At 37.7% G+C, this 12,913-nt stretch overlaps 1 protein-coding gene across 6 annotated transcripts in view; it reads left to right on the top strand.

Annotated features, from left to right (window-relative positions):
- The window catches only part of ASXL2 (ASXL transcriptional regulator 2), a 125,602-nt gene that overhangs the window by 77,263 nt on the left and 35,426 nt on the right, over positions 1-12,913 (top strand). For 4 of the 6 annotated variants that reach the window (XM_036262915.1, XM_036262910.1, XM_036262912.1 and 1 more), the window contains 3 exons: positions 7,389-7,504; positions 9,947-10,073; positions 11,402-11,545. In XM_036262915.1, coding sequence (XP_036118808.1) covers positions 9,998-10,073; positions 11,402-11,545 — 220 coding nt within the window. In that variant the 5' untranslated portion in view covers positions 7,389-7,504; positions 9,947-9,997. Of the gene's footprint in view, positions 1-7,208; positions 7,308-7,388; positions 7,505-9,946; positions 10,074-11,401; positions 11,546-12,913 lie in introns of all 6 variants that reach the window. The other 2 variants (XM_036262914.1, XM_036262911.1) reach the window with 2 other exon arrangements.

Raw genomic sequence — 12,913 nt, 5'->3', positions numbered from 1 at the left:
GAAGATACTTGACTGTCAGTTATACCTGTGAACAAAAGATCATTGGCCAGAATGAGTGTGGCCAATGCAGTACATAATCTCCAAAACAAAGGAGTTCTCTCTCTTGTGCTCTTGGCTTGCTCTTGGCTTTCTTGCATTTGCTCATGTTTTTTCCATAGCTGTGTAGACCTGTGGACCCAACATGCAGTGGACTGATGGACTGCAGGGTGGAAATGCAGTTAAGCTAGCCTGATGATATGTTGGACTGTGCAGACATGGAAAGGAAATTCTGGACATTGACTCTGATTTTAGCCCTGTTAAAGGCAAAATGAGACTTCTTCCTTGGCAGAATTGAGGGAAATGAAACCTTGGAAACTCAGGGATTTGATTCCATAGAAATCAAACTTTCTACAATATTGCATCCTCCCGTGCAAGTCTCGGAAAATTATTTTTCTTGGGATATCGCAGGAAATCCACGCCCACTAGCAACCTGGGAAGATGAGGACCTCTCCCCTTTGTTAACAGATGTAATAAGTAAAATTAACATATAGCAACCAGCTGCCATATATATAGATAATCAGTGAAAAAAGATCACATTAGTTATAACTATATCAACACCAATAAAAACTCTGAGCATGACCTTTGTGTAAGATACGTGCAAAAGCGTTGGAACAACTGAATAATCAAAAAGGTAAAAGTGGATTTATTTCTCACTTCATACTCCAGGATAAATCCCAAACAAATGAAAGATATAAATGTGTAAAACATAAAACCAAGTACTAAAGGAAAACGTGTGAATTCCTTTTGAAGCCTGAGAATAGGTTTTAACAACGGAAACTTTTCTGTAAGCATGTTTTGTTTGTCTTAATAATGATATTATTGATTTTTAGAGAGGGAGAGAGAAACTTGCATGTGGCTACCTCCTGTATGCTCTCTGCTGGGGATTGAGCCTGAAAACTGGGTATGTGCCCTGACCTGGAATTGAACTGGTGACCTCTTGATACATGGGATGATGCTCAACCAACTGAGCCACACTGACCAGGGCTGGAAGCACATTTTTATTCTTTGACTTAACAAACCTTCTTCTAAGAAACATCCACAGATACACTGTCAAAAATACAAAATAACATCACATAGCTTAAGACCAGTGCTTCTCAACTTGAGCATACTTCATAGCTTATTATGCAGATTCCTGGGCCTTACCTTCAGAGTTTCTGCTCCGTATATCTGGGCTAGGATCCAGTAATTTGCATTTCCCACAGATTTTATTTAGGAAGTGATGGTTTTGTTCTTGCTACAACACCTTAGGAACCACTAGTTAAGACATTGCACTTAGAGCAAAAGAACAGAAAGAACTAAGATATTATCAAAGTTTAGTTGAACAAATTATGGTACATCTGCATAGTGGAATTCTATGCAGTTATTAAAAGAAATATGGAAGATCTTTTTTGTTCTGTTCTAGGATATTCCCCAGGATATCTTAACTAAGTTAAAAAAGGTAGTAGAGCCCTGGCCAGTTTGGCTCACCAGTTAGAGCATCAGCTCGCAGTCCAGAGAGACCCAGGTTCAGTTCCCGCTAAGGGCACGTACCTCGGTTGCACTTTGTCCCCGGCCCTGGTTGGGTAGTGTGGGTGGCAATCACTCAATGTGTCCCTTTCACATCGATGTTTCATTCTCTCCTTCTCTTCATCTCTCTCCCTCCCACTCTGTCTGAACAAAAAATGGAAAAATGTCCTCAGGTGAGGATTAAAAAAATAAATAAAAAGGTAGTGGACAGCCCTAGTTGGTTTGGCTCAGTGATCAGAGCATCAACCTGCTGACCAAAGAATCTGGGGTTTGATTCCCTGTCAAAGGTATGTACCTCAGCCTTTGTTGGATCGTCGGCCCCAGGGCCCTGTGAGAGGCAACCAATCAATGTGTCTCTCTCACATCGATGTTTCTCACTCTCTTCCTTCCTCTCTTCCTCCAGCTCTATCTGAATGTAAAATTAAAATATCCTCGGGTGAGGATTAAAAAAAAAAAAGATTTTCTGTAGGGGTTAGAGAGGTAATAAAGTGCTGTAGACAAGGGAGTGAGCTAGACATATGAAAGTAGCTTGTTTCATAGCTTTACATAATTAAAACAAATTTTTAAAATATGCTATCTAGAAATATTAAACAACTTAAAGCAACCTCAAGTATACATTAAATTTATTGCATAACGACATAGGTAAGTTACTGTGGGCTATATCATAGCTATGGGAGCTCAGGACAAAGAAATCGTAAACTGCATTCAGAACTCTTATTTTCAGCAATTATATTGGTATGGGCTTTTTGAAACTAGGTCTATAATAGTACGTTAATAATTATAGTAATGATTTTAGGAACCAGGACTATCAGGAAAGAAGGAGTGATATATATATAAAATCAGAAAAGTTAAGTGCCAATTCTGTAATCCTAAATTTGAATTTGGTATCTCTGTGCATGAGTTTATTAATTTTTCTCTTTTTAAAAAGTTTTTTTGTTGTTGCAACCATTGCAAAGTCTTAAAACCAGTAGTAGCCCTGACCGGTTTGGCTCAGCGGTTAGAGCGTCGGCCTGCGGTCCGGAGAGACCCGGGTTCGGTTCCCGCTAAGGGCGCGTACCTCGGTTGCAGTTTGTCCCCGGCCCTGGTTGGGTCGTGTGGGTGGCAACCACTCGATGTGTCGCTTTCACGTCGATGTTTCTCTCTCTCTCTCTCTCTCCCTCCCACTCTATCTGAACAAAATATCGAAAAATGTCCTCGGGTGAGGATAAAAAAAAAAAAACACAAAAAACAGTAGTAACCCAGTATCAGGGAGCACCCCACGTATGCATTCAGCACATGGTATTTTAATACCATTTCCAGTTAAAACATATCAGCTCCTTGGAGAAGTTAGCTGATCAAATTCTGAGCAAACATTTATGCAAGGAAGCAGTTAGATACTACTGGAGCCATGTTCCAAAGATAGTATACAACTTGAAGGATCTCCCACTATCCCCAAAGGGGACAATTTGAGTGCCAAATTTGTAGTAATGGCTTTTAAAACATTTCAAGTATATAAACATTTATGAGTTGATAATATTTTTACAAAGGAAATCAGTTTAGGGTACAGTATTAGCTGCTGTATGTAACAAATTAACACATACTAGGTGCCTTGAAACAACAGAACTTTATTTTCTCACAGTTTTGGAGGCCAAAAGTCTGAAGTTGAGGTGTCAGCAGGGCCACATTCCCTGTAGAGGCTCTAAGGGGAGAAATCTGTTCCTTGTGTTTTCTAGCTTCTGTGGTTACTGACTGACTGACACCTTGTTTTCATATTGCCTTCTCTGTATCTTCTCTGTGTGTCTAAGGACACTTGTCATTGGATTTAGGACCCACTGGAATAATCCAAGATGATCTTCTCTTTTTAGGTTACTTAACTTAATTACATCTACTAAGACCTCTTTCCCAAATAACATTCATTGGTTTTCAAGATTACAACATGAACATACCTTTTTGGTGGCCATCATTCAGCCAACTACAAGTTGCCATTCATTCTGAAAATATACCAAGTTTAAAGCTTGGCTGTGCTCCTTGCTAGCTGTGTTCTTTGGCAAACTAATTAAATTTCTTGATCTGTAAAATTTAGATAGTATCATCACAATATGCAGATGAATGTATATAAAATTTACATATAAATATATATTGTTTAACATCTTTTCATATTTTTATTTGCATAGAAAAATATCAGTAAGGATGGCAATCCAACTATATTTAGTTATTTCAGAGAGTAGAATTAGAGGATTTGGTGGGGGTAGAACAAGAACTTTTAACCATCTTAAAGGGTAGTTATGAGAGTTCCTGAAATCCTGTTCAAATGAACCTATCACAGATTGCTAGACACAAAGAAGATATTTAATTCTTGGTTGCTCTAATTAATAAAATTGTGTTGTTTTAAAGGCAGGTAGACACTAAAAGGAATCACAAGAAATAAGTTTTCTCAATATGTGTTTAAATCTTTGTATTTAAATTTTGTTTCCTGTTTGGCCTCGGCAGAGTGTCTCAGTTGGTTGAAGCATTGTCCAGTACACCAAAAAACGATTGCAGGTTCAATTCCTGGGGTCAGGGCACATACCTAGGTTTCAGGGTTGAACCATGGTCCAATCTATATCTCTTTCTTTTTCTCTCCTTTTCTTCCTCCCTCCCTACTCTCTCTCTAAAAAATTAAAAATATATTTTGATCCTCAGATCAAAAAAATAAATCTTGTTTGCTGTTTGTAGCTCTTAGCCTTTAATATTTAAATGTTAGAACAAAGTTTAAATTTCGTAGAAGTTATGAGTCCAATATTTGGCATTAAGTCAACTCTGGGAGATGGTTTTTACTGGTGGGTCCCGGAATCTTTATGATTTGGTTCAGTTGGCTTTGAGATATGTTTGTGGTTTCATTTGTTAGAAAGGGCTTTTGCCTTATGGGGAAGTATTCTGAACATTTTGCCTTGGTAATAATTACAGATAGGTTGATTGTCTCTTTTCCAGGCTGCAAAGTAGAATTCTTATGTTTTCTGTTGGGGTTATTTTGGTTTGTTTACTTTTAGGCAGTATTTGAGGCAGGTGAGGAAGTATATATACTCAGATTTATGCAAACCATTAAAAACAAAATAAACCTGGTTAGATATTAATAGTTTTAAACTTTATTTTCATAATGTTCCTTTAAAAACATTGGACACATAAAAAAGACAATAACAAGTTGACATGGCTGTGGAGAAGTTAGATAAAATTCTTCATTCCTGGTGGAATTGTTAAAATGGGGTGTCCACTTTGGTAAACAATTTGGCAGTTTCTCAAAATGTTAAACATAGAGTTACAGTAAGTCCCAGCAATTCCACTCTTAGATAGGAACCCAGGAGAACTGAAAACATGTCCAACACAAATCCCACTAACCAGTGCTCTTTTTATCATTGTTCATACATAATGGCCAAAAAGTGGAGATAACCGAGCCCTGGCTGGTATAGCTCAGTGGTTGGAGCATCAGCCCGTAGACTGAAGAGTTACAGGTTCGATTCTGGTCAAGGGCCCGTACCTCAATTGCAGTTTGATCTTGGCCCTGGTTGGGGTCGTGTGGGAGGCAATCAGTAGATGTGTGTCTCTCACATCAATTACCCCCCTCCCCCTCCCTCCCTCCCTTGTCTGTCCCTTTCTCCCTCCCACTATCTCTGTAGATAAATGGGGGGAAAAAATGTCCTTGGGTGAGGATTTTTAAAAAAAGGGGAAATAGCCCTGGCCGGTTTGGCTCAGCGGTTAGAGCGTCGGCCTGCGGTCCAGAGAGACCCGGGTTCGGTTCCCGCTAAGGGCATGGACCTCGGCTGCAGTTTGTCCCCAGCCCTGGTTGGGTTGTGCGGGTGGCAGCCACTCGATGTGTCCCTTTCACATCGATGTTTCTCTCTCTCTCTCTCTCTCTTCCTCTCTCTCCCTCCCACTATATCTGAACAAAAAATGGAAAAATGTCCTCCGGTGAGGATTAAAAATAAATAAATAAATAAATAAATAAATAAATAAATAAATAGAGGGGAAATAACCCAAATGAATAAAAAATGGGACATATGCATACAATAATAGTATCAAGTGATAAAACAGGATGAAGTATTGCTAGATGCTCTAACATGGATGAACCTTCAGAATATGCTAAGTGTAAAAAGCTAGTTAGAAAAGAGCACATGTTATATGATTCTATTTATTTGAAATATCCAGAATAGGAAAATAGATAGAGACCGGAAGTTGATTAGTTATTGCCTAGTACTAGGGACATAGATTAGGGACAGAGGAGTGACAACTAACTCATACAGGATTGTTTATTGGGTAATGAAAATTGATTGTGGTGATGGTTGCACGGCTTTGCAAATATATGAAGTGTATGATATATAAATTATGTCTCAGTAAAGCTGTTACTTTAAAAAATTAGTATTTAAATGCACTGAGCATATAGTTTCTTGTTGCTCAGCCATCTCAAGAATTATCCAACTTTAATATTGTGTGATATATTACAATGATTTTTTTATAATGTCACACTTACTGTATGTCAGTTCTTTTCTATATATAAATCATATCATAAGCGTTGGGATACAAAGCCAAAGCTACGTAGATAAATTCGTTTTAATATTGTCTGCTCTTGTCCTTTTTAAGTGTAATTTACTGTGCATTAGTTTCTTAGGATATCTAAGAGTCAGTTGAGATGCTGTATTTCAAGATTTTAGTGGTCCAATGAACCATGCTTCTCTGCATTTTCATGTTAAGACAGCTACCTACCAACATACCTTGTATGTTATCTTAAAGGTCTTTAGTCCATACCACAATTATTTTTTTATACTACAATGAAAGGAGAGGGCATTAGTAAACATGTGCCCTTCAAAGTCATCACTAACAGTAGTAATTATTATTTTTATTGTTAAGGAGTCTGAATGAACAGTTTATCTCATCATAAATAATATACTGTCAGAGTTTATAACACATAAAGATTAATTATTCTTTATTATAAGAGGTATAGGCTCTTGAAGGGGAAGACCCTCATTCACATAATACTAAGGTTTGGCTAAGCTCTGGGGTGTAAAACAGCTAGTAATGCCTGGCTGGTGTGGCTCAGTGGTTGAGCATCGACCCATGCACTAAGAGGTCGCCGGTTCAATTCCCGGTCAGGGCACACGCACAGGTTGTGGGCCCAATCCACAGTGGGGGGCATTCTTTCTCATCGATGTTTCTCTCTCTCTCCCTCTCCCTTGCTCTCTCTCTAAAATCAATAAGGAAAAAATATTTAAAAAACAAACAATAAAAATAGCTAGTAATGAAGTAGAAAATGATTACATTTTGTCTACCCACATTCCTTTCATTAGCGAAACCCTGAAGTCCTCTCACACTGGTAGGTCTAAAACTATTGATTTAAGGATGTGGAAATATCAGTATTAAAGCTATAGTAGAGTTTTTGAGGTAGAATGGCCTTATTGCCTTTATTTTAAAGATAGGGAAAACTGGGACCCTTCTATCAATCCAGATTTCTTCCACTATATCAAGTTGTTCGGTTTACCTTAAGAACATACATACTGTCCAACAGGCTCTACTGTCTTTTCTAAGTTTTATCTAATTTGATGACTAATGGTTTATATTCTGCTTCCTGCATCTTCAATCAATTCTAATGAAAAAGAATGAAAAGTAATGAATACTAACACCCACCCCTTCCCCATCCTATCATCCTTCACTAGAGCTTTCTGAGGAAATAAACTGAAAAGGGAGGCTGTTTGCCGTAGAACTCCAAAAAGAAGATCCTTCCCAAAAGTGTTTGGTCACAGTTCTTAATACAGGTAGCAGAATATGATTGGGGAAGGAATGGTGCTTGATATCAACTCTGATAACAAATTTTTCATTGTCATTTTTCCCCCTAGTATCATCTAGACTGTCACAGCCATCCTTTCCCCAGTCAGGCTGCCCATCACCCACTATACCAGCAGGTAAAGTCATATCTCCATCACAGAAGCACAGCAAGAAGGCTTTAAAGCAGGTAATCATGCTAGTCTGTATTTATCAGAAGTATAATCTCCTACATTAAAAGTGTTTGACTCGGCAGCCATTGAAAATCATGTCCTTTTAAGGAGAAATTTTATAGTTTCTTCAGTTTGGATTTAATAATTTCTACATCTCTGTGTCAAAGCTTTGTGGTAGATACTCTTTATCACACTTTAAATTGTTCCTGATTTGCTAAGAGGTTTTTGTTTGTGTGTGTGTTCACTTTTAAAATTATGAATAGGTGTTGAATTTTTCAGATTTATTTTTTTCATTTATTGAGATAATCAGGTGGCTTTTCTTTTTCTTATTAATTTATTTTTGTTACAGATGTTACTCCCTATTTTCCCCATTGCCACCCTCCTTCCCATCACCCCCACCCAGTCCCCAGCTTTGTTGTCCATATCCATCGGTTATGTGTACATGCATATAAGTTCTGCGGTTTATTCCCCCCTCCCTTCTGAGGTTTGTCAGTCTGTACCCTACTTCCACATCTCTGGGTCTACCCTTTTCCTCAGACTGTTATGTTCATTATATTCTACAAATAAGTGAGTTCATTTGATATTTGTCTTTCTCTGCTTGGCTTGTTTCGCTTAGGATAATACTCTCCAGGTCCCTTCATGTCGTCTCAAAGGATAAGAGATCTTTTTTTCTTACACATGCATAGTACTCCATTGTGTATATGTACCATAGCTTTTTTATCCATCCGTGTACTGGTGAACACTTGGGCTATTTCCAGATCTTAGCTATTGAAAATAGTGCTGCTATGAACATGGGGATACATATATTTTCTGATTGGTGTTTCAGTCTTTTTAGGGTATATTCCTAGAAGTGGAATCACTGGGTCAAATGGCAATTCAATTTTTAATTTTTTGAGGCAACACCATATTGTTTTCCATAGTGGCTGCACCAGTCTGCATTCCCACCAGCAGTGTACTAGAGTCCCCTTTTCTCCACACCCTCGCCAACACTTGTTGTTTGCTGCTTTGTTGATAGCAGCCATTCTGACAGGTGTGATGTGATACATCATTATTGTTTTAAAGCTGTTCTAAAGCTTTTTTCTTTAAATCTAGTAACATACAGAATTTCATCACTAGTTTTTTTTTTTACTTTTTTATTTTATTGTTGATAGTATTACAGATGTCTCCCATTTTCTCCCTTTTTGCCACCTTCCACTCAACCCCTGCCCCACCCCAATGACTAGATTTGTTTCCTAATCCTCACCCAAGAATATTTGTTCCATTGATTTTTTTAGAGAGAGTGGAAAGGAGGGAGAGAAAGAGAAAGATCGATGTGAGAGAGAGAGAGAGACACATTGACTGGTTGTCTCCTGCATGACCCCAACTGGGGCTGGGGATTGAACCTACAACTCAGGTACGCGCCTTTGACCAGGAATCAAACCCATTACCCTTTGGTTTGCGGGTCAATGTTCTAACTATGAAGCCACACCAGCCAGGGCAGGACAAACTGGTAACTTGTTCATTGAGTGTGGTGGTGAGAAGAGTGTTAGAATAGCCTCCTGAATGGTGGGTTAGCAGGGTCAAGGGGAGGGGGGAAGTGTTTTAGGGTGTGCACCATGGAGCATGTTTGCTGGTAAGAAGATTTTCTGCTTGTTGGGCCAAATTTGAAAATTTATTTTTCTTAGAAAGTGATCTATTTCACCTGATTTTTTTCAAACATTTGTATAAAGTTGTACATAATATTCTTTTATATCTCTTTTTTGTTCTTCATTGTTATTCATTTATAAAGTATCTTATTTCCCCAATGCTACTTGCCAATGGTTTGTCTATTTTTGGACTTTTCAAAAAGCTAGCTTTCGATTTTTTTAAATACAAATGACCAGTAAATATAAACTCACTGGTAGTTAAGAAAACATTAAGATAGTGGAATACTTTTATCCTCAGATTGGTATCAAATTTTTAATTATCAAGCATTGTCAAGTGTGTGGGAAAATGTCTTTGAGATTGCTGGTAGAATATAAATTATTATAGTTACTTTGGAGAGAGATTTTGTAACATTCATTAAAATTTTTTTTTTTTTTTCAAAAACAATTTTTTTTTATTGATTATTAGAAAGAGAAAGGGAGAGGGAGAGAGACAAACATCATTAAGAGACAGAAACATTAATCTGCCTCCGGCACACCCCCTACTGGAAATTGAGCTCAAAACCCAGGAATGTGCCCTGACCTGGAATCAAACCTGTTACCCAGTGCATGGATGACACTCAACCAACTGAGCCACACTGGCCAGTGCATATTTATTAAAATTTTAAATGCACATACCCCATAACTTAGCGATTGAACATTTGAAACTAATGTTAGAAAAATATGTACATATATATACATAAACACATAAAAATATATGCATTAAAGTTTGTAGTAGCAAAAACTTGCATGCTCTTTACCACTTAAAAAGAAGTCATTTACTTTTTGTTTCTATAGGCTCTAAAACAGCAACAACAGAAGAAGCAGCAGCAGCAATGCAGGCCAAGCATGTCCATCTCCTCCAGTCAGCATCTCTCTCTGAAGACTGTCAAAGCAGCCAGTGACTCTGTAACTGCCAAACCTGGTAGGCAGATGGGGGTGTCTTTTCTACAAAAGTGTCTTTATTTTTTAACTGAATTTATTGGTATGACATTGGTTAATGAATTTATATAGGTTTTAGGGGTACAATTTTATAATACATCATCTGTATATTGTATTGTGTGTTCACCACCCCAAGTCAAGTCTACTTTCATCACCATTTAGCCCTCCTTTACCCTCTTCAACTCCCCCTACCCACTCTCCTTTCCCTCTGGTAATCACCATACTATTTTCTGTCTATGATGGGTTTTTTGTTTGTTTGTTTATTTTGTTTTTGTTGTTTTTGCTTATTCCCTTCATCAATGGAAGTTTCTTTCTGGCAATTTCGTGTTAGTTTTCCAATTTGTATATTAAATAATTTATTTTAAAATTATTGTATTTATTTACATAATTCTTGTACTGCCAAATCATTGATTTCAGTCCTTTCAGGGTAAATGGAAAATTATTCAAAATAATTATGCAGTTATTAAAAACATACATCAGTGGGATTTGTATGTTAGAATGAGATGTATGACTAACTTACTTCCAAAATGTCTTACCTAATAATATCTGAACGCCTCTAGTCAGTAACTTTAGAAAGCTAATTTATCCAAAAGATGCTCAAACTGAACTCACATTTATTTCCTTTAAAAATAAAAAGTTTTACTAAGAATACATGCAACCTTTGAATTTCTATTGGACATATCTACAGGCCTTTAGATTTTTTGTTGTGACTTATTTTGTTTTTAATATAAATTGATCTGGATATATTCTTTGTGGTTGTTTTTCATATGTTTTTATTGAATTTTTTTTTTTTTTTTTTTTTAGAGATAGAGGAAGGGAGAGAGAGAGAGAGATAGAAACATAAATGTGAGATAGAAACATTGATAGGCTGCTTCCTGCACACCCCTCACTGGCGATCAAGCTTGCAGCCTGGGCATGTGCCCTGTCTGGGAATCGAATCAGGACCTCCGTCCATGGGATGGCTCGATCCACTGATCCACGCCAGCCAGGCTAGAATTTGTGTTTTAATACACAATTCAGTTTGATGACAGCTAATTATATGCACCTGCCAGATTTAAACTGTGTCTTGCAGAACTTTGCCTTTATGTTAAGAAGGAAATTTACCACCAGAAGCCAATAACGTGCTGAGAGGAAAGAAAGGATTTTACTTTTCTTTTCTAGGCTTAATTTTCAGACTGAGAACACAGTTGCAAAGTCACATTGCCTCATATGTAACTACTTTTAGTTAGTGTTGAATGGTTTAGTTGTTTGATTAATTTATTTATAGCTATAACCTTAATGTGACCAGTCTTTTATATATTTTTCCCCTAGCAGTATGGGAAGGAAAGCAATCTGATGGACAGTCAAGCAGCTCCCAGAACTCAAATTCTAGCTTTTCTTCTTCAGTTAAAGTGGAAAATTCTTTGCTAGGCTTGGGGAAGAAGTCATTCCAAAGATCTGACAGACTCCACACAAGTAAGTTAGTTTACAAAGACTTTATTTCTTTGTAAATTATTAATTTTTTTTATCAACCTAGTGTCTGAAATTCATAAGCTACCTGGCTTAATTAGTACTTCCTGTTCCCATATAAGGTCTTGACCATCTTCATGTTCCTTCTATCCTGCCCTTACTAAACTTTATTCAGAATAAGATCTATTATCAGGCCATTTTGTGGTTTACTTCTTTTTCTGATAATACGTTGCTTTGTCTGGCATTATTTACGTTTATTTCTAACTGTACAGAAAGGGCTTATAATTAAACATGGCAAACTGAACATTTTTTCCCTGCTCCCTGTGAATCCCACAAAAATGAGAATATGAAAATACAAAAGGTTAAATCTGTAACGGTGAAGAAAACAAGGGGACAACAGATTGGCTGGCAATGTCAACAATTTTGAAAGATGAAAACTGGGTGGAATTTTTCATAGTAGAGAGTGTGAGGCATAGGTTTGAAAAGAAGAACCTTCTCTAAGGCCCTGGCTGGGTAGTTTAATTGGTTAAGAGCATCATCCCAATACACCAAGGTTGCTGGTTTGATCTCTGATCATGGCACATACAAGAAGCAACCAATAAATGCATAAATAAGTGGAATAACAAATCAGTGTTTCTCTCTCTAAAAATCAATTTAATTAAAAAGTAAGAAGTAATTTGATGCCTCACCGCCTAGTAAGAGAGAGGAGATTTATTTTGAAGTGAAATTAAGTCGTACAGATGTCAAATTCAGAGATACTATGCATAGCGGAGGGCAGACACTGAGGTAATGTACTGAAATTAGGGAAATTAAGTAAAATCCAAAAACTGACTAGTGATCCTCCTGCTTGGCTTCCAGAATGTTAGCAGTTAGGCATATTTCTACTACCACTAGTTCCTTCGGCCTCCCCAGCTATGTTCCAGCAGGAGATTGGTGGATTGGTAACTAAAGAAAAGGAATAACCCTGGCCAGTTTGGCTCAGCGGTTAGAGCGTTGGCCTGCGGTCCTGAGAGACCCGGGTTCGGTTCCCGCTAAGGGCATGTACCTCGGTTGCAGTTTGTTCCCGGCCCTGGTTGGTCGTGTGGGTGGCAGCCACTCGATGTGTCCCTTTCACATCGATGTTTCTCTCTCTCTTCCTCTCCCCCCACCCCACTCTATCTGTACAAAAAATGGGAAAATGTCCTCAGGTGAGGATAAAAAAAAAAAAAAAAAAAAGGAATAACTCAGGAAAAAGTCTGCAGGCAGATGTATAGATTCTCTACTAAGCAGAGATCATATTGGTCACAATTCTGTGGTGCTTTTCAGTCTACAAAACTCACCCATCGCACCCAACATTTTCAGTCGGTCTTTTTAAATGCCTGTCTTTTCATTATG

The sequence above is a fragment of the Molossus molossus genome, unplaced genomic scaffold (assembly GCF_014108415.1).
Source record: "Molossus molossus isolate mMolMol1 unplaced genomic scaffold, mMolMol1.p scaffold_m16_p_15, whole genome shotgun sequence".
NCBI lineage: Eukaryota > Metazoa > Chordata > Mammalia > Chiroptera > Molossidae > Molossus > Molossus molossus.
Note: the sequence above shows the minus strand (reverse complement) of the source record. Positions and strands in the feature narration are given on the sequence as shown.